The sequence below is a fragment of the Pavona decussata genome, unplaced genomic scaffold (genome assembly GCF_977016875.1).
Source record: "Pavona decussata unplaced genomic scaffold, jaPavDecu1.1 SCAFFOLD_64, whole genome shotgun sequence".
In the NCBI taxonomy this organism is placed as follows: Eukaryota; Metazoa; Cnidaria; class Anthozoa; order Scleractinia; family Agariciidae; genus Pavona; species Pavona decussata.
In genome coordinates this window covers 3,928,280-3,950,000 of record NW_028145484.1, presented here as the reverse complement: position 1 = coordinate 3,950,000, position 21,721 = coordinate 3,928,280, and the positions used below count along the sequence as shown (strand labels likewise).

Sequence of the window (21,721 nt, the reverse complement as noted above, 5' to 3'; positions counted from 1 at the left end):
CTGTTTATTGGAAAAGTACCAACGTTTGTCAGTTTACGTTTAACCTCGCTTCGCGAGGAACTACTGTTCTCGCATCTGTTACAACGTGAAGACAACGAGCGGTAGGAACGTTACAATCTAGAGTCCGTAAATACTTGGACGTACAAGGACAATTTGCCGAGAGCGACTGCAGAATACCCGGCCCACTAAATATCTTACTTAAAAAAGGAGTGCTCCCGCAGTCCCAGAGTCGATGAATATTTAAACGAAGTGAGTAAAATAAGTGCTCCCGCAGTCCCGCAGTCCCAGAGTCGATGGGTACTTAAATCTAAGCTTCGGCTCATGGATTTGCTTGTTTCAGTTCATGGATTAAAGAACGAAGTATATTCATGTGTAGCGCGACGACTGCGGGAGCAGCATTAAAGAACACGACTGCGGGACTGCGGGAGCAGTTGTTTAGGTTAGATATTGGGTGGGACGGGTATTCTACAATCTAGCCATTTGCCGTTCCACCACATCAGCCGTCCTGTTGCGTAAACTCCCTATTAATGTCTACTGGCAACAAATCACTTGGGAAAGCAGTTCAGACGCTGAACTTTTCATGAGCCGAACTTAATTCAAATTAAGATCGGCCCAAATCACGAAAATCCCGCCTTTTGATTCAGACGCCGAACTTAATTTACTTGAAGCAAAACCAATCGAAATGTTAGCTTTGAAATACGTTATAATAATTCATGCATTTAGGTTTGGCTCATGAAAAGTTCGACGTCTGAATCAAAGCCGTTCCAAAGCCGAAATTCCCGGCTGAGCCAGGCGGGAAGAACGGCTGAGCCGTTCCAAATTGAAACAGTCGTTCTCAACTGATTCAGACGCCGAACTTTTCATGTACTTGATTCGAGGTATTAGGTTCGGCTCATGAAAAGTTCCGCGTTTGAGCCAGGCCTTACCCACTTTTGTCACACAGTCACCGCTTCACCGTCACATTGGGGATGGCGGACATACTGAGCAAGTCAGAGGAAGTAGACGTTGTGGAATCAGTATTATAACAAATAAAGTCAAACGTGCCTTGAAAAAAAAAACTTAAGCTGTTTAAGAAATATTTTGTACAAATATATCATAATTGAGCCACAAAAACAGATAACCAAATCTCAACCTTCATCCACGACTGCCACGAGGTAAATACGCAAACGAATTTAAATTTATTTAGGGTCAATATTCTATTGTATCTTGCCACACGCGTACGGACTCTGCGAGGTTCTATTGTAATTCTAAAGAGAAGAAGAAGAAAACTACAACGTTGACGAAAAATTAGACCGCTTTGACGAAACCGTTTGGACAAACAAAGCTGAAAAAGCAAGTCTTTTCATGCGACAGACTGAGCTGTCGGCTGACAAATGTGTTGAAAGCATCGAAATGATTATATCTGAGTTAATATCTGGACTAGATTTCGAGAAAACCGACGTTTCTTCAGTAAAATGAAAAAGTTTGATCATATGTTGAAAGGTGGTATAGCTGTACGTCTTTTATGCGAGCACTACAAGGCCAAAAAGGAGGAAAAACTGTTACGATCCTCCAAAAATGATGGAGAGAGAGTTTTATATACAAAATGCCGGTCAGTTTGATGAGACAGGTGAAACATTAGGGCCATGTCTCTGAAAGGTTATCTCGTCATAAAAAGGAAAGGCGATTTTTAAGGGAAAACATTTGACGATCATTTTTATGATTTGTGGAAACAATTAAAGAATTGCAACGGTTAGAACTGGCAAAAATTTCAAGTCATACAGTAGTCATTATGATCCAGGATATATGTCCGTTTCTTAGCAGTCAGGACCTGTTAAAAGTAAACAGAACAAAACTTAAAAGCTCTTAAGCTAGTACTATGAACATTTTACAAAGGAAGATTGACCATGATGAATAGAATAAAGAAAAAGAGATAGTTCGGTAGTCGTGGAATCATTTTTGTCAAATCCTAGCAGCATGCAGGATGTTTGTCAGATGACCAGTTTAATGGCCTTAGCTCGATCCCGCGAGTCTCCTGTAGCTCAGTGGTAGAGCATCTGAACTAGTAATCGGAAGGTCTTAGGTTCGACTCCTGATAGGGTCCTGATAGGAGCACTCGGATTTCCATTTTCCGAGTATGCCTGTGTCACCACTGAATAATACATCATTCTCGGTTTTGTCACAATTTCCGTTTCCGAGAAGGTTACAAGGATGGGAAACCTCTGGGCAAGATCATTTTCAACTGGGAAAAAAAACGAGTACAGACTAATACTACGGATTAAGTACACAAATAATCGAGGACTACTTAAGCCATTATAAATCAATTTATTTGTTCAAGCATTATTTTACTGTACTTGTTTTCAGAATTTTTGTTTCCGCTAACTACCACAGAGCAGGTCATTAACAATAGGCCATTTCCGATTTGCTATGAACCTCACTATGAAAACGAGCCTAAGTGCAAAACTTTTCATATGAAAATTAATTTTGCTTGCATATGAATGAAAACTAATTTTCATAACAAAAACTTTGTACTTCGCCTCGCTTTCATAATGAGGCTCAAAGCAACTCGGAAATGGTCTATTCGGAACATTTTTCGGATTATCACAAGCGCTTGTAACTCTACTGTGCCACAACTGTTCTTTTCTAGAGTAGACGAAGACCTTGAAAAACAAATGGCGTACGAGCGGCAATCTCGTTCGTCAGCAAAGGGGAGGTCTAGCCCTGAATCCTAGTATCTTGGGTTACTTGCTGTTGAATAAACGGACGTAAAGTTAAAATATAATAGCTTTATATTCACCAGCTATTTTAACAATGCGTGATGATAGTAATAATAAAAATAATATTGAACAATTCCACGTAAATACAGTGGAAAAGGAAATAAAACAAAGTAAACCCCATAATACATACAAGGCAGAAAGGATATTTACATCAAGGAACACTAATAATAATGTGTCACTTCTGTCGAAGAATGTTACTAAATTTACAGTAATCTAAGATTGCATAATAGCTAGAATGGGAAAGACCAATAAATCGGGTTTACACTGTCTATTGTATAACAAAGGTTAATCCTTGGACTGCGGTCTACCCTACTTAATCGCCATTTTCGGATAGTTTAATACACTTACTCAAACACGGCAAAGTTATACTTACTTATCTCCTTGACCAAAACACTTAATCCTGGACGGTTTCCCTACACACGATTGTAAAGAATAAATTAACAACTTAACAATCAGACAACAATAAGCGGAAACCACAAGAGATAAGGAAGCGAAAAATATAAGGAGAAATAGACTTTAAAAGAGCAACAACGACGACAATTACAGTGCGACGCGCCCTACCGTGGCCACCGAACAAACTTTTTTTACAAGTTAGCCAATCAGGGTACGCGTTTTTTATTAACGGTCAAGCCTCCTTGCAAAGTCCAACAGGCAAGTGATGCAACAACGAATTATTGAAAACATGTCGTTTTGTATTTTATGGCTAACTTGTAAAAAAAAGTTTGTTGGGTGGCCACGGTAAGGTGCGTCACACTCTAACATTTACAAGTTTTTGATACAAAATTCAAGGGGTTTTCAAATAAGTGTCGAATTATGAACTATTCGCCGATTTGTATCCCGCTACATTGAAGCAACAAGTTTTGGTTTCAATTGGGCGTGTCCTTACCATATTCACTTTGGCAATCAACTACCATTGTGTGAACTTGAAAATAACGTGCATCTTCTTTATCAGGACGCTCGAGACCATATCATGGCATGAATAAAGAAGGAAAAGGGAAAATTTTCTGCATTTCAAACTGGAAGACGTCAAATAACCTTACTCAAACCGAAAATATTGTTTGACAGCAGCGCGTGGCTTGACACGATTTGGCGTGAAAATACCAAGTGTTTACTAACCAACTTACCTCCACTTTTTATTCCTTTGAACTGGACGTTGCTTGGAAAACTGAAGTCATTTTTGATGTCGGGAATGGTTGCTTGGATCTGTTCACCGGTAATGGATGTAAGACGCACGCGCAGAGGAACTGAAAGTTTCCCAAGGCCCGTGCCCACGAAGAAGTTATCGGGAACGCGAGTCAAACAGCGGTACTTTCCATTCACCAGGACTTCTATTCCAGCAGTGGGCACCCTTAAATGGAGAGAGAAGTGTCATGTCTGGTAATCAATAAAACTTGTAAATTATCATAAACCGCGTACTAAAAAGCATCACTCGAAAGCAATGCTCAATACCACCATAGTTAATTAAAGGCAATGGTTATGGAACCTGACAAACTTCTTTGTTATATTTTTTTGTTTGCCTTTTTGGCCTTGACCCTGCACAAACAACAATAGAATTTGGAATGTGTTGGAGCAACTGACCAATAGAAAAGTTTTTGTTAAGATATTCAACTGTGGTGTGAACGTCAAAACAAAGGATTGTGCAGGGTCGCGGCCCTTCCAACATAAATTGCAGCACCAATGTTTTCATTGCAAGGTTTCCTAACCAGTCCCTCAACATTGATAGCATTGATTTGAATGAAATTTCGTCCTCAACCCAGCTTCATCATCTTGTACAGCATCACTAACAATCAAAAAGGAACTGTAAAATAGCTTTTATTAAATGGTCTTTCTTTAGGATGTAATAATCGACTCAGGTGGCAATTAAATAAAAAGCAGTGTTAACCGGTTCAATTCGATAATCAAAGCTACTCAGTGCTGCATTAAGAAAACATAGCAAGCCATGAAGCGGATCCATCTTACTTGGTATTTCTGGCCTGTAGTTTGATATACCATGGATTGCTGCCCTGGAAACGAAACTGCACATTTCCATTGGTCCCTCCAATCGTTGGGCAATCAATGGCACGGTAATTGATCTTCCATCTTCCATCACCGGGGATGAATAAGTCCAATCCGTCTGAAAATGAACCCGATTTCAATTAAACAAACAACAACAAAAACAATAACAATACAAACCAAACAAAAATAGCGGGAAAACTTTTGAGACTAAGGGCTCATCAGACTAGACCAATTATTTTGTTGTCGATCATAAAAGACCCATAAAAAGTTATTGATAACCAAAAATCTAGTGTGTGAGTCAAAGTGTTGATAACATACTGCAAAAAGATTAGTTATCGATCAACACCAAATCATTTTTCCTTAGAGAAACTACTTTAGTTATCGATAACAGACAAGGCCGTTTTGTTGTCGATAACTTTGTTTTACCCAATCTGTGAAGTAGTGGTCGACATCTAAACCATTTTCAGTGCTCATTGTCAGCGGTTTGACATGCGCAGGAGCGCTAGTTACCAAACTCTCACAGACAAAAACAAATGTATTGATCAGTTTGCCCTTTAGTGTGTGGTAAAGCTCTTTATAACATAGCGCGCGCGCATCCTAATCTAATTTCTATTGGCGTCATCATGGTATATTTCTCAACATACGCACGGCCGTGCGTCCATCCGATGACGTGTGCAAGTTAGATGAAGGAGAAGCATGCGCGCGCTATGTTATAATTAACAATTATTCCACGAGCGCGCGTTGGATATGAGATGATAGATAGCCAACGAGGCACGTAGCGCCGAGTTGGCTATAATCATCTCATATCCAACAAGCGCAAGTGGAATAATTGTTTTATTAAAAACAATCAAGAAATATTGCTAGATCCTACTGATTTCGCTGTGCAGGAAAAACCAGCAGAAAATTTAATGGTCGCCATTTCTCGGCCATGGTATAATAGCTCATATACCATGGCCGCTAAGCCAATCAAATCCCTCGAATTGCATTATACAATGATTCAGTTTTTAATAAAAAACTTTATAACGCGCGTGCATCCTAATCTAATTCCTATTGGCGTCATCATGGTACATTTCTCAACATACGCACGGCCGTGCGTCCATCCGATGACGTGTGCAAGTCAGATGGGGGAAGCATGCGCGCGCTGTGTTATTAAAAAACTTTTACAGAGAGACAACACCATAAAAATGTATATTTATAGGAGCTTGTCGAAGTTTAATAAAACGTTTAGATTAAACCGATGTGAGAAACCACTTTTTTTTTGTACAGAGAACGTTGTAATTAATCAGGGAAAAAACCTGTTTTCTAGGAATCATTTACTTTATTTTCACTATGTTATAAAAGAATTGGTTCATGCTTTTAGCTGTGCGTATATCGAGTTATGGATGCACTTGGGAAGTTTGGAGAGCACTCAAGAAGCTAGAGTTGCTCTCGGCTACGCCTCGAGCAACTCTTACGCTTCTCTCGTGCTCTCCAAACTTCCCGCGTGCATCCATAACTCGATATACGCACGCTAAGCATGAACCAATTCTTAATTTTACAGAGAGACAGCACCATAAAAAATGTATATTTATAAGAGCTTGTCGAAGTGAATGAAACGTTAAGATTAAACCAATATGAAAAACCACTTTCACCTTTTTTTTTGTTCAGAGTTTTTGTTATTAATCAGGAACAAAACCTGTTTTCCAGAAATCGTTTACTTTATTTTCACTATGTTATAAAAGAATTGGTTCATGCTTTTAGCTGTGCGTATATCGAGTTATGGATGCACTTGGGAAGTTTGGAGAGCACGAGAGAAGCGTAAGAGTTGCTCTCGGCTACGCCTCGAGCAACTCTTACGCTTCTCTCGAGCTCTCCAAACTTCCCGCGTGCATCCATAACTCGATACACGCACGCTAAGCATGAACCAATTCTTAAATCGACCCCTAATAGTTTTCGAGTCTTTTGTCGAGTTGTAACCTGCCAATACAGCAGCGAAAAGTATGGTGTTCTAAGCTGTTAGAATGATATAGCAATCACATCGTTCTCGAGGTCAAAATACGCTACATATGTTGTATCTTACTGCTTCCACAACCACTAGCGCAGTGATCAACTATCACAGCCTTTCTCTTTCCAACAATGGGATCATTTCCGCTTCCGGAACCTTTGCCTCTGACCTCCAGGCACATGCCACACCCGAGAGACTGCTGAAAGGTTGTCGGCCCCGCAGCAACACGGATCCACCCCGGTTGGGTGGCCATCGGCGATAAAGGATCTAGACTGCACGCACCCCCTCCCCCGTAGTTTCCATAATAGGTACCCTGAAAGCAAAAGGACTGATTTCAGTGATCAGCAAATTAAATCTATTTTAATCCAAGTATGTATTATCACGTGTTAATGGTTTATGAGAGTTTTGAGTTGAAGGGAGTTGATATGGAAACCAGTTGTATATGACAAAATTCGTGTTTTAAAAACATCATTTATGTCTCTAAATTCTAACATTTGCTTAGCTGAAGATTTTTAGTATAAAATCCATTCCTTAGGCTAAAAGAAAGCTTCAAAGAAGTCAAGCATAGCCAAGAAATGAAAGGTTGCGTTTCATTTTCATTTTAAGCGTCACCTCAAGATTCAGAATTCTTCCTGTTACAAAAGCGTAGTGTCTTCAGCAGAAATATTCTTCACGTACCTATCCTATTTTGAATTCTGATTATAGACAGGCGAAAGCGGGAGAAAGCTTAATTCTGATCTGACGCCAGCTGATGCATGCTGTTAGGATCTCATCTCTTTGATTTAGGTACCATGTCGACTTTGTTACGATCCTGATAACTGTGCACAGGTGAAAATGAAGCGACAACTACCCAAGAATGTGACAAACCTATTGTAGCGAACCGTTTTCTCACAAAAATCCTTGCTAACTGAGTGAGGCCTACAGTTAAAGACCTCTTCATACGAGCCTGGTGAGAGCTGGCTCGGTTAACGAGATCTCACCTAACCGCTATTTGCTTTGTAAAAATTTCGATGTGTTCATGCGACTATTCGTTTCCAAGAACTAAGAATGGAGATGTCCAAACTTTATTATTATCGACGATGTATCAATTTTCGGGCCTGTGGCTGCTTCACAGTTACCGGATGATTTCAGCGACAAACTTTCAAAGGAAGGGAAAGCCAAAGAAAAGAATCGAGCCTTTTTCATCTCGGTAGCCGGGCTGAAACTTCCCATGAACGGAGAGAAAAAATTCGTACGCGTCCCGCCAACCGGGCCGGCTTATATAAATAGGTCCTAAGATACTGGCTATACTTACATCGCCAAACGATCTTTTCTTGTAGAGTCTGTAGATGGCTTGAACTCTATCTTTTGACGAGGCCTAAAATGTTTTGAAAGGAATAAAAACTGTATTACTGGTAAGGAATTTATTGCGACCGGTAAACTGTGAACAATGACGAGAAGACATGCGATCATACATAGCACGTAAAATTTACGTTTAGTTCAGACTCTTTCAGTTGTGTTCTTGAGTCTGAAGATGAAATCCTAAAATGTGATCAGTCAAATGAAAGCTACTGAGCAGTACTTTCCTGTGGTGCTGTTTATGATGCTGTACAAGGTGGTTCTAAGTTTTGAGTCTGTGGATGAAATCCTAAAGTGTAACCATTCAAATTAAAGCTGCTAAGCAGTACTTTCCTGTGGTGCTGTTTATGATGCTGTACAAGGTGGTTCTAAGTTTTGAGTCTGTGGATGAAATCCATTCAAATGAAAGCTACTGGGCACTATTTTTTTAATTCATCACTTTCCTTTCTTGCATATTATTTTTCTAAACTATATTCCCTTTCTTGTGCTATTCCCTTTCTCAGAGTGAATCAATACAAATTGAAATTAAAGTCATACCTCAGCAAGGTTCTTGCAAGTTTCAAAGGATGCCAAAGCAGCAAGCGCCAAAATTATCCATCGATGCGCCATTCTTCCAGTTCAGATATCTATTTAGTTGATCTTATCTTTTTCCTGATTTTAATTCAAACTTAAGCCGTGATTTGCAAAGGAAAAATGAGGTTGAAAAGCGCTTCAATGACAATATATTTACAGCTGCTTTGAGAAGGAAAACAAACTAAATAAATCAACCTATACCAGTCGAGGGACCATTTCAAGGACCAATAACTGTTTTTGAATTTAAAAAGAATTAAACGACTGAAAAAATACTGGAAAAGTGAAAAGGTTGAAAACAACAATATACTCAATTAAGAAATCCAACAAACCTTTCTTCACTTTGAAAGCTATTGGTTTTGTTGTAATTATAAAGAGAAGAAGAAAAGCTATAACGTTGACGAAAAATTAGACCGCTTTGACGAAGCCGTTTGGACAAACAAAGCTGAAAAAGCAGTGCTTTTCATGCGACAGACTGATCTCGTTGTACTTGACAAATGTGTATCTGAGCTTACGCAGCCGCGTTTATTTGTGGACAATGGCAAAAGCTATGAGTTATGAAAGGTGTGAGACTCTAAAGCCCAAAATTGTGACTTTTAGATAGATAGCCTAGCTCCACTATTAAACCGAATCCCTCTTAATACTGATACGCGGGATTATGCGAGGTTTTAACTTCAAAACATCCATTAAAAGACCAATAAAACTGTTTCGAGCCTCGTTTAATGAAGGCGAGGGGAAAGCGGGTTGTATATACAAGATTTTGGCGACTGTGTCAAGGCAGATGGAGCACAAGGGACGTGACTTTGAAAAACCAGGGCTATCTTGTTTTAATAAAACTAAAAGCAATTTTTAATGGAAAATTTTGTGCGAACAACTTTTTGTTTTTTGCGGGGACATATTTTTTTGCGATCATTTTTGACCTTAAAAAAAAACGATCGAAAGAATTGAGATAATCTTCCCGGCAGCCCTCATGATATACGCTTGTTTGTTAGTAGGTGGGACTGGTTAAAATAAAAGGCCGTAAACTAGTTTGAAATTTTTACAATGATCGAAGAATGATCTGTTTGAATTTGATTTTTCCAAGGGACCTGCATCTATGGAATAAACAAACAAGAAAGATGACGGTACAGCAGTCGTGGAACAAAAAACTCAATTATATCTTTCTTAAAGGATTTATAACTAAACTGGCGCTAGAAACAACTGAGTTGAGTTGTATATCTACCTAGATTTTTGAAAAGTGGCCGATTCGGCCAGGTAGATATTTAAGAAAAAGAAAAATTAATCATGTTAGCAGTATACATAATAACTTACAAGAACTTATCAATCAATAAAAAGATATCTCAACTTTATTGGTGACAAGCCAGCCCCCCCGAATGTGTAAACACGTTGATTTTCAATTAAACACAATAACACACTTGAGGCTGGTGCCCCATACGCGTTGATTTTAAAAAGATCTTTATATTTTAAATTTAAATATAGCTGACAGTTAAAATATTCCAATATGGTCCAAGGTTCTTAGCGTGCGTGAAAACTGCAAAGGACCGCGAACGATAATGCTGTCAGTTGACGTGGCGTGCCGAATTTTCATGAAAACGAGGCTGAAAACTCGTACGTAGTTTCCTTCAGTTCAACCAGAGAGGATTGATTAGTAGAAGTAAAATTTCCACTTTTAGAAGACGATTATGTTGATCTACACTACTTGAACTTATAGTTTCTAGAACTTTATTCACCATTGAAATTTGTTTATTTGTTTGGAGTTTGAAAGCCATGAGGTTTGAAGGTCAAACGGTAAGACCGTGGGACGAGATCACATGCCGTGCGTCTTATTGTGAAAAGGCACACAACGAGTTTAATCAGTCCCCGCAATAATCTTCCCACAATTGTTTATGCCGTTGTTTTGTTTTGACTGATCGCGTTCTGTTATGACCAAATTTAATCGTACACCGTTTTTGAAGCTGTTTTTCAAAACCTCTCAAAAACATTTGGTAATCTAACGGTTGTCTGGTTCCCACGTGTGTAATAAGCATTGAAGCATACATAAAGACAAGAAAAAAAAAATGTGTGAACAGGGTTGAGATACGCACAAGCCCAAACGCAAGAAAACAAACTGTTTTCTTTTCCTTATGCTTGTGCTTATGTCACGAGTGTCGGTGCACCGTGCACTGATATCGCCTTATGCCTGTGCGTATTTTGCCTGTGGGAACCGGTATAAACCCGGAGTATACAATTAGGGTCAATTAGCCAGAATAAGAACAAGTAGAAGACTGACTCAAAAGAACGGCGCGTCTCACGCTAGTTCACACAATTTTTTTTTCTTATGCTACTGCTTGTGCTCACTGCTCAGAAGTGGGAGCCTGGCTTGTAACTGTGAGATTTGGCAGAGTTGTGTTTAGTCAGTGAACTCAAAATTGTATAACCGGCACACCTGTATGAAGAAACATTCCTGGATAATGACGTAACCATGGTATAATAGTGACATAATAGCGTCCAGTCGTGTTTTGAACTTTCCATACATTTCCCAGCAGTTCACGGCTGGTTCGCTAGAAAGACAAATGTATGGAAAGTTCAAAACACGACTGGACGCTTTCTGTCACAACTACATCCCTCCAATTTTGTTCTTAAAATCCTTTTCCTGGTGCCAAAAGTTTCCAATTCATGAATTTTTCAGAAGCGATATTTTATGAAAATTATTTGACATCGGATTTCCATACAAACACTGTTATTTCAAGCCTGTTTGCCTACCCGTCAAAATGGCGTCGAAAACCGTGATAAGACCTATTCTTCTCGACTTAAGATATTTTTAGAATTTAATTCTTTGTCTGAATTATTTCCATTTCAATGTAACTTCCGAAGCATTGTTTCAGGAAATACCGCAATACCTCATCTTTTAGAATTTAGAGACGCGTGTAAGCGGAGCAAACAAGATTGTTTTTATCGAAACTGTTTTTAGCTGCGATTTTGACGCAACCTTGTCGCACTTCATTGCAATTTTCCTCGCTCAACGCTGCGATTTCAGTCCATCCGATTTCAGCGCGTTGTCGCTGAATGTTTTTTGAGAAATTCAACAAATTTGCATCATGTTTCAAACAGGTTGGAAACCAATGCGATAGCACGGCGATATTTAAATCGCTCAGAAGTCGCCGCCAGTTTACACAGGCGGTTTAAAAATGAAACTTGAGCACGGCAAAAAAGTCATTAAAAAAGTGCGAGACAAATCTGATAAAACTCGCGTGTAAACGGTCCTTTCAGCTGAAGCAAAATCTACAAAGTTTCGGTATAGGAGTGATTTGCCTCACAAAAGCACAGCAAAATTTGCGAACCGTTGACATCATTGGCAATGTTTATGGTACGTAACTATGGAAATATAGAATTATTTATTCCCCAGAAGAAAGTAACATATAGCGATGAATGACCAAATGCTACCGTGCCTTTTTTTTTTTTTTTAAGAAAAAAAAAGCCTCAAAGAGATCTTTTGTTTGTTTTTATATAATCTAATCAAATAAAATGTCCCAACAAAGTCGGTGTTGTGAAGTATATGTAAAGACTTTAAGGGATGTATTTCTGGGATAAAACCACCTGCCATCTTTGACCATTTCACTCGGAAAGAATCAACCTTATTGTTCTATGCGAATGTATTTTTTGTTAAACGTCTCACTACTGTAGTTGCCCAGTGAAATATTATTACCAAAATTGGTGAAAACGAAAGCTTCCTGTGACGAACCTTTGGAAGTAAAGAGAAAGGAACCTCTTTATCGCTTCGAGACATCTCTGCATGATCGGTGGCCAAATGCTAATATATTTTGATCTCAATGACAATTAAATTAACAAGCTCAATCAAGATGTTGTTACCAAAGTTCAGTGTTTTATTCAGAATTGTGCGGGAAGCACACACAATTCTAAGGTAACTAAGGGTCAGTAAGAGTGTAAAACAGAATTGTTGTTGAGAGCAGACAAAGTGAATGTTGCTGAAAAAATACGATCACCAGCTGTGGCATGGCTACACTTGGGAGATGGAGTGTAAGGTTTGGTTTATTTTCAGCAAGTATTGCGATTGGAAGTTGCCATGGTTACCAAACATACATAACCATTACAAAAAAAAAGAGGAAAAAAGAGAAAGAAACGATTCACCTTCTATACAAGTTCAGTTATTCATTATTTAACAGGAAAATTCAGTGATTAGCTGCACACCCTTTTCCTGTCCTCGATTTCTCTGCTTCACGTTTTCATCTGCCTTTGTCAAGCTCTACTACTTCAATCGTTTGCCCTGAGGTGACACACCCCACGCGAAACCTTTTCTGAGAAAAGACATTGAATTAGCTTGCAGTCTGGTGCGGACGTTGAATCCTTAACGCATTTAAAATGGCGGGCCGGAAGAACCTCAGAGGATTCAGCGTCTTTCTTGTTATACTTGTATTCCTGGTATCTGAAGGGAACGTTGCTGAAGCAAGTAAGACTTTATTTATTACTCGTGAATTATATGTGCAATAGCCATTGCGTACTTGTCAAGTGGCCGCTGAGGTAGATATATGTGGGAGGCAGTTCATTACGTTTCTCGGCCGTAGTTTTTAATCAAAATCGTATTCTTTTGCGAAAATGAAAAATATGTACGAGTGAGGTAGTGAGTGTTGTAGCATTTTCCTCTTTTCTTTTTTTCGTGGTTTTCTCAGAATCATATCTAACGAATGCAAACAACTGGCTTTAATGGCACCATTAAGTGGTCGCTATTTTGAAAACGAAGGTATGGTTTTATCACGTACAAAAGATTGTCTTTTATTTTTGCTTTAAAATATAAAAGGGTATTGAAATTTCATGCGTTAATTATTGATTTAGGTTTCAAAACAGAGATATCAATGTTCTTTAATACGTTTCTTAGGTCTCATTTTAAGAGTTTTATATTTTTTTGATAAGTTTAGCATCTACGCGGTTTCGAAAGTAGTGTAGTGCGTTATTAGTCCGCCTGCCCAACTTTGATTTTCATTCGGAAACAGTTTTTGATAATTAGTGAAACAGACAAACGGAGTAAAATGTATGGTCAAGATGTGGTTTAGTAGTATTCCTCTGATAACGCGAAACGTTCGGCAGAAATAAGTACTCGAGCTTCATCCGCGGAATCGATAGAAGAAGGTGGCGCGATCGAAACAATATGTGTTGCGGTTGAAAGCGAGCGGATGCCTTAAACACGTTCAAAACTGATATTGAGAACACTATTTCGCACAAGCTCTATGGTTTGGATCGAAACGTCTGCTCTGTAAAACAAACTGTTCGTTGAGGCATGACACAGCGTGGTAAATTGGTTCTGAGGTTTTATTAAATTTTAGTTTAAGTTGAGGTTAACAACTGTGACTAAGGAGTCGAACAATTATTTAGTGCTGCTTTCGTACGAAAGGAAAAATTTAATATATGACGAAGAAGAACCGACAGATCAAAATTTGCATGTCGGCTGCGTTAAAAATTAGCACGCCAGCCAGAATACTTGAACGATAATGGCCTGCGTGAAAGCATGGTTGCCTAGGAGATTTGTCAACGAAACAACAGGTAACTCTGTAGACACCCTTAGGCGAGCTAAAGAATTTTTCAATTTTGAATACGTGGCTCCAAAATAACTCTTTTGTCAGATAATGCAAGTGATACAAAAATTATTTTTGAAAAAAAGAAATAAAAGAACACTCATTTCAAGGTTTGCTAGATTTTAAGTAATCTACAGGAGTGGATAATTTTCCCTGCGGACATTTTTCTTGGCAGCTGCAAATGAAGTTATAAGTAATTTAATCAGCCAATCAGGTGAAAGCATTATTTTGCTTTTCGCGTTTGATGAACACGTTTACCGTTGAGTCGCCAAGTAGGCCTGCGGGAGGGTAATTGTCGAGAGCTAAATAATGCAGAATAGAATCTTATCATTAGATATTTGTATTTTAAATTAAGGTCAGATGAAAGAAAATTTTGGTTAATAGCAATTGTTTCATCGCAGCCTTTACAACTCCACCTGATAGTAGCTTTTACTTCATTTAAGATCGACAAGCAAATGGAATACCAAAGAGACAGAAAGAAAATATATGAAAGATTATTTAGTGTCTGTTCTAAATTTGAATTAAAATTTATTCACGATCTCAGTATACTTGTCAATGCATGAACTTGTTTACAACAATCTAATTCAGCCACATGAAAATCTGAAAGTGATTGGTTCATTTCCTCGCTACACTCGCCGCCTTCCGATGTATCATGGCAGAGACATTCAACTCAGGCTGGTACTTTGAGAATAACAAACGAAAAAAAAACTTTATAAAATGCGGTCGGTGCTTTCTTAGTGTTTCATTCTACGTGGAATTACTTTTGTTTTCGCGTCAGGAAAATTTTGTTTTCATCATTTCAATATAGTGCTTTGCCCGGTGGGGGACAAGGTGGAAGGGGGGAAGGGAGGGAAGTGGTTACTCGATGCACTATAATACACGATAAACAGTGTTTTTTCACTCTCACTTAACTAAGTTATGTACTCTACAAAAGATCAACACCAGGACCAGTAGCAATACCAAGGCCAAGAACCAAAAGACATGCAAACTCTTTTATGGCGCGGGTAGCAAGGCTCCTTTGTTTATGATTGTGTATTTTAAATTTTAGATCCAGTTAATGTAAATCCATGGTATATTTATTTTTTAAGATGGATGAATAAAGCTTATTTTTTTTTTAAATAAATGTATTCGTTGTATGTTCTTCGCTGATTGTAGAGAGTCATGATCACCGGATCGCCATGTTTTTCTTTAAGTCTGAAAAAAGTTTTAAGCTGAATCATGTGTCAGTTTGCCGACAAGTTATTTAGTAAGTTTTCTATTCCTACATGCACTGTTCCATAACTCCCAAGGAGCAAAAACCTCCAAAAAAGGTTAAAGAACAAGAGATGATTGAACGATATTTTCATTTGTTGTTTGACAAAAAGGAGTATACCACTTTGCTCATGCCTTATACAGAGTGAGCCATGCTGTGTAAACTCAAAAGCAACACCGTGCTAGATAATAGATGAATTTTTCAGTCAGTGCCACAGGCATTGCATAGGCCTTATCACGGTTGTCGACGCCATTTTGACGAGTAGACAAACACGTCTTGAAATAACAGCATTTGTATGGAAATCCGATGTCGAATAATTTTCATAAAAGATCGCTTCTGAAAAATTCATAAATTGGAAACTTTTGGCACTAGGAAAAGAATTTTAAGAAAAAAATTGGAGGGATTTAGCGGTGCCAGAAAGCGTCCAGTCGTGTTTTGAACTTTCCATACATTTCCCTGTATTTTTTTGTTCCAGCGAACTATTTTTAGTAGAAGTTCACGGCTGGTTCGCTAGACAGACAAATGTATAGAAAGTTCAAAACACGACTGGACGCCTTCTGGCACAGCTACATCCCTCCAATTTTTTTTCTTAAAATCCTTGACCTAGTGCCAAAAGTTTCCAATTTATGAATTTTTCAGAAGGAATGGATTTCCATACATACACTGCTATTTCAAGCCTGTTTGCCTACTCGTCAAAATGGCGTCGAAAACCGTGATAAGGCCTATTGCTGCAGCAATGAATATAGCTGCATTTTGTTATGACTGTTTTTATTAGTGAGACAAAGTTTGACGACCTTTTTTTATTCCAATTCAATAGCTAGCTCGGAGTTGGTCTGTGTTTGTTCCACGCCATGGTCTTCAAGTAAGTAACGCCTTCCATTGTAGAAGAAAACATTTATTAATGCGTACGATTTGTTCAACACATAAACTCTATTCTAAGTATCTGGAAGTAGAAGTGAGAATCCATCCTTTTTTCCCATCCTATTCAGGTCTTTCGACCAGTGTGTCTCCGTCGACTTCTTCCTCGGCCAGTGTATCAAACTCAAGTAAGTCGTATACCACTTTGCTTATGCCTTACACACAGAGTGAGCTATGCTGTGTAAATTCATGAACAACACTCTAGATAATTGATGAATTTTTCAGTCAGTGCCACAGGCATTGCATTGCTGCAGCAATGAATATAGCTGCATTTTGTTATGACTGTTCCTATCAGTGAGAAAAAGTGTAACGACTTATTTTTATTCCAATTCAATAGCTAGCGGGGAGTTGGTCTGTGGTTGTTCCACGCCATGGTCTTCAAGTAAGTAACACCTTCCATTTTAGAAGAGAACATTTATTAATGCGTACGATTTGTTCAACACATACGATCTATTATTCTAAGTATCTGGAAGTAGAAGTGAGAATCCACCATTTTTTTTTAATCCTATTCAGGTCTTGCGACCAGTGTGTCCCAGTCGACCTCTACCTCGGCCAGTGTATCAAACGCAAGTAAGTTGTATAACACTTTGCTTATGCCTTACACAGAGTGAGCCATGCTGTGTAAACTCATAAACAACACTCTAGATAATAGATGAATTTTGCAGTTAGTGACATAGGATTGCATTGCTGCAGCAAAACATAAATAGCTGCATTTTGTTATAACTGTTCCTATCAGTGAGAAAAAGTTTAACGACTGTATTTTATTCCAATTCAATAGCTAGCGAGGAGTTGGTCTGTGGTTGTTTCACGCCATGGTCTTCAAGTAAGTAACACCTTCCATTTTAGAAGAGAACATTTATTCATGCGTACGATTTGTTCAACGAATACAATCTATTCTAAGTATCTGGAAGTAGAAGTTAGAATCCACTATTTTGTTTTTCAATCATATTCAGTTCTTTCGACCAGTGTGTCCCAGTCGACCTCTACCTCGGCCAGTGTATCAACCTCAAGTAAGTCGTATACCACTTTGCTTATGCCTTACACACAGAGTGAGCCATGCTGTGTAAACTCATAAACAACACTCTAGATAATAGATGAATTTTGCACTCAATGACACAGGCATTGCATTGCTGCAGCAATAAATATAGCTGCATTTTGTTATGACTGTTCCTATCTGTGAGAAAAAGTTTAACGACTGTATTCTATTCCAATTCAATAGCTAGCGAGGAGTTGGTCTGTGGTTGTTCCACGCTATGGTCTTCAAGTAAGTAACACCTTCCATTATAGAAGAGAACATTTATTCATGCGCACGATTTGTCACCCATTCTCAGCTAACAGTGACCATTAGCAGTTTGAAAAGTCGAAAAAAAAAGTATTTCCGATCCACTTTTCACTAGAATTTTTGAATTGATTATTACTCAAATTTTTGTTTCCTAAATTTGGACAAGAAACGTCCAAGTGGTTTTTGAGTTATAGGAAAAAATGTTCGACCCCCCCCCCCCCCCTTTGACACAAAAATACATGTTTTTTTCTAGAATTGCTGAAAAGAAACGTAACGGGGATAGTGAATAGATGGCTTTAAAAGTTTTATTCTTATCATTTTTAGATAACGTAGATACAAGAAAAATAGTTTTATTTCGTCATTTGGAGCCAAGTGAAATATGACAGGAATAATTTCCCTACAATTCTACAACCAAATTCCTATTTTTATCCGTAAATAATTTAACTATTTTTATTTTATTTCTCATTTCTTTACTTCTGGGAAGTTTGAGTCCACAGTCCCAGTAATATAAACGTTATAAAGTGAAGATTTTAGTGACAGACTTTTTGATTGGTAAGCTTTGCCCGGACAATACCGGAAAGGGCCTGAAACATGGTAACGTAATTTACATACCGAACAGTAACGTAATTTACACTGTCACAATATTGCTCGATTTCACTTTCTTATAACATCTATCCATTGATTCCCCTTCAAGATTACAGTTTTCGCTCAATTTATGCAATGAGCTATCATTTTTTAATAAAATGTGAACTATTACTGTCCATTTTAGATCAAAACTATTAACTTGAACAAAACTTAACGTTAACTTGAAGCATGTGATAAGTTAAGCATAACAATTTTTGCCAGGCAAACGTGCTGTTTCGTTTTTATTGTCACATATACTAATGTTATTCCGAGAGATTAGTTTTTACCCCTTCTCGTCTATTTTCTAAATATTCACTTCTCGAAAGTTCAGTTGTGCGCCGATAGTATTTTTCCATTTGTTTGACTTCTCAGTTCAAGATAAGTGCTACCTTCATTTGGCCTTTTTTCGCTCTGTTTACGCTTTCTGGATTTTTAGTCTTGTTTATGCCACGTCTGTGGACAATAAATTTTGCATTTTACGTGCAATTAAAGTATTGGAGCGGATCTTGCTACTGGACTGCCATATTGGTCAAGCTTAAGAATGGAGAGTGTAAGTGGGAAAACCCTGTAACTATTTTTTCGGAAGCAACATACTGAAAACGAGATCCAACAGCCATTAAAATGCAAGATAGATTAAAGAGTCTCAAATCATGCTTCTACATTCTCGATAAGCTTAAAAATCAGTCAACTGGAAAGCTGTTTTTTCCAATTCGTCGATGTAATTGAAATTCATTTTCACTGTAAATTACGTTACCGTCGCAATTATTGCCAAATTGGGCAATGTCTTTCGCTTGATTTATTCATACCGCTGTTTCTCGCATAAATAGTGCGGCAATAGCTTACATAGAAGAGAAAAACATTGATTTCCATTTGTGTTTACTTTAAATTGCGGTCAAAACAGTTACTATCTCGATAGAGTCTTTTTCTAGTTAGAGAGATTCCTAAGCGGTCTTAGCATGAGGTCAAAAAGGCTTTGGTTGCGTCATCTCAAGTAATATTACACCTCACGCTATTTGGTCAGGACATTCCTGGGTAACGCCTTCACAAAGTCACCTTATGTCATTCGTGGTAAATTACGTTACCGTAACGTAATTTACATTGTCCTTTTATTTTCTCTAAAGATTATAAAATGACAGTAATAGCAGAACTGCTATATCATTTCTTGAGTTCCTAGTAGGCAAGTTTCTTCCGAACACCAGTTACCGAATTGCTGTATTTTGTACGTAAGATATTACAATAAAACATAGTAATGTAATTTACGGTCCAAAAAGAAAATAACCCAATCACTGACTAGTTTAATGTTTTTTTCGAAATGTGTCGGGATAGTCAGCTAGATGTGTCAGCTATATTGAAGTAAATATAAAACAGGGGTAAAAAATGCAAAAGGCATGCGAGTATTATAAAATAAGCCAGCGAATAACTTGCTCTGCAAACATAGTAATGCAATTTACCTAAAATCGTGGGACACCAACTCTTCATAAAATTTCCAGAAGACAAAAAGGCTGTAAAGCTTACAATTGTTATATTTACAAACTTATGTGTAAGAGTTTAAAATAGGCACGATCTTCAGTGCAATCTTCAAAGCGTGTATTGATAAAAAACTGACTCGAAGTTAAATTTTTTGCCGTGGGACACCCTATTTTTAACTACTTGGTGTAACATAAATATGCACAAAAAAAATTTCTCGACAGGTTAATTCAACAAAATTTTTCCGGTTAACTTCTTAGATGTTGAAGATGAAAACTAAAATGCTTTTCCGTGTTAGAGAGGACGAGATTTGTTAAAAAAGAAGACATAAAGAGGCGTGACATCAATGGTCCCTGTTAGCTGAGAATGGGTGTTGTTCAACACATACAATCTATTCTAAGTATCTGGAAGTAGAAGTGGGATCCACCCTTTTTTTTTTTTTCGATCATATCCAGGTCTTTCGCCCAGTGTATCCCAGTCGACTTCTACCTCGGCCATTGTATCAGCCTCAAGTAAGTTGTATAACACTTTGCTTTTGCCTTACACAGAGTGAGCTATGCTGTGTAAACTCAAAAGGAACACTCTAGATAATAGATGAATTTTTCAGTCAGTGACATAGGCATTGCATTGCTGCAGCAATGAATATGGCTGCATTTTGTTATGACTGTTCCTATCAGTAAGAAAAAGTTTAACGACTGTATTTTATTACAATTCAATAGCTAGCGGGGAGTTGGTCTGTGGTTGTTTCACTCCATGGTCTTCAAGTAAGTAACACCTTCCATTGTAGAAGAGAACATTTATTAATGCCTACGATTTGTTCAACACATACAATCTATTCTAAGTATCTGGAAGAAGAAGTGAGAATCCACCCTTTTTCTTCAATCCTATTCAGGTCTTTCGACCAGTGTGTCTCCGTCGACTTCTTCCTCGGCCAGTGTATCGAACTCAAGTAAGTCGTATACCACTTTGCTTATGCCTTACACACAGAGTGAGCTATGCTGTGTAAATTCATGAACAACACTCTAGATAAGAGATGAATTTTTCAGTCAGTGACATAGGATTGCATTGCTGCAGCAATCAACATAGCTGCATTTTGTTATGACTGTTCCTATCAGTGAGAAAACGTTTAACGACTGTATTTTATTCCAATTTAATAGCTAGCGAGGAGTTGGTCTGTGTTTGTTCCACACCATGGAACACCTTCCATTCTAGAACAGAACATTTATTAATGCGTAAATTTGTTCAACAAATACAATCTATTCTAAGTATCTGTAAGAAGAAGTGAGAAACCACCCTTTTTTTCAATCCTGTTCAGGTCTATCGGCCAGTGCGTCCCCGTCGATCTCAGCCAGTGTGTATCAGTCGCCCTCTTCCTCGGCAAGTGTATCAGCCTCAAGTAAGTCGTATATTTCTTATGAAGTAAAATGAATTAAAATGTAGTAAGGGATTGGTTTGAATCCAGGAACATAGTCTTGCTAAGGGTCAACAGTCAGAGACTTCGGTAATAGCCTAGCTCCATGGAATCAAGCAATCGCCTCACTCTGAATTTGAGTTCCATAAAAGGCCAGACACCAGCTATACAGTTTGTTTCAAAGAAAATTGCATGAAATCATTAAAAATTATCAATAAAATCAGTTCTGACAGAAAGGACAGTTGTTATGACACCATTTTACAAATTCCAACCCCATTTCTCATAAATAAAAGGTGCAAATTAATATATCTATTTAATTCAACTGAGAGTTGGGTCCGTAAAACGTTCATTGGATATTGGCATCTGACACTTGTTTAGTTTTACAATCAAACTACGTTCATTAAATGTCCTGAACCAAACGTTCTTTTCCTCCCTTTTTTTCGACAGGTACACCGTCTTGCTCCTGCTACTATACGACTTTGACAGGTAAAATGAAACTCATATTCAATTTCCAAAATACTACCGTGACAGTCGATATTTATTAAATGACAAAATAT

General features: G+C 38.0%; 2 protein-coding genes across 17 annotated transcripts in view; one reads left to right on the top strand and one right to left on the bottom strand.

Moving 5' to 3' along the window:
- Positions 1-2,288: 2,288 nt before the first annotated feature.
- Positions 2,289-8,764, bottom strand: LOC146478548 (uncharacterized). Its single transcript, XM_085111726.1, has 7 exons — positions 8,611-8,764; positions 8,030-8,092; positions 6,811-7,048; positions 4,716-4,869; positions 3,881-4,104; positions 3,130-3,169; positions 2,289-2,727 (listed from the first exon to the last, which is right to left on the bottom strand). Exons 1-7 carry the CDS (start codon positions 8,680-8,682, stop codon positions 2,721-2,723), a joined length of 798 nt encoding a protein of 265 aa, XP_084967852.1. The 5' UTR covers positions 8,683-8,764; the 3' UTR covers positions 2,289-2,720.
- Positions 8,765-11,150: 2,386 nt separating this feature from the next.
- The window catches only part of LOC146478547 (mucin-like protein), a 34,560-nt gene continuing 23,989 nt past the window's right edge, over positions 11,151-21,721 (top strand). The window contains exons 1-13 of one of the 16 annotated variants that reach the window (XM_085112081.1): positions 11,151-13,090; positions 16,280-16,324; positions 16,452-16,508; positions 16,718-16,762; positions 16,894-16,937; positions 17,167-17,203; positions 17,334-17,390; positions 17,600-17,644; positions 20,209-20,265; positions 20,473-20,517; positions 20,646-20,702; positions 21,069-21,149; positions 21,612-21,650. In XM_085112081.1, the coding sequence (XP_084968207.1) occupies positions 13,003-13,090; positions 16,280-16,324; positions 16,452-16,508; positions 16,718-16,762; positions 16,894-16,937; positions 17,167-17,203; positions 17,334-17,390; positions 17,600-17,644; positions 20,209-20,265; positions 20,473-20,517; positions 20,646-20,702; positions 21,069-21,149; positions 21,612-21,650 (697 nt within the window). In that variant the 5' untranslated portion in view covers positions 11,151-13,002. Of the gene's footprint in view, positions 13,091-16,279; positions 16,325-16,451; positions 16,509-16,717; positions 16,763-16,893; positions 16,951-17,158; positions 17,204-17,333; positions 17,391-17,599; positions 17,645-20,208; positions 20,266-20,472; positions 20,518-20,645; positions 20,703-21,068; positions 21,150-21,611; positions 21,651-21,721 lie in introns of all 16 variants that reach the window. The other 15 variants (XM_085112080.1, XM_085112086.1, XM_085112084.1 and 12 more) reach the window with 15 other exon arrangements.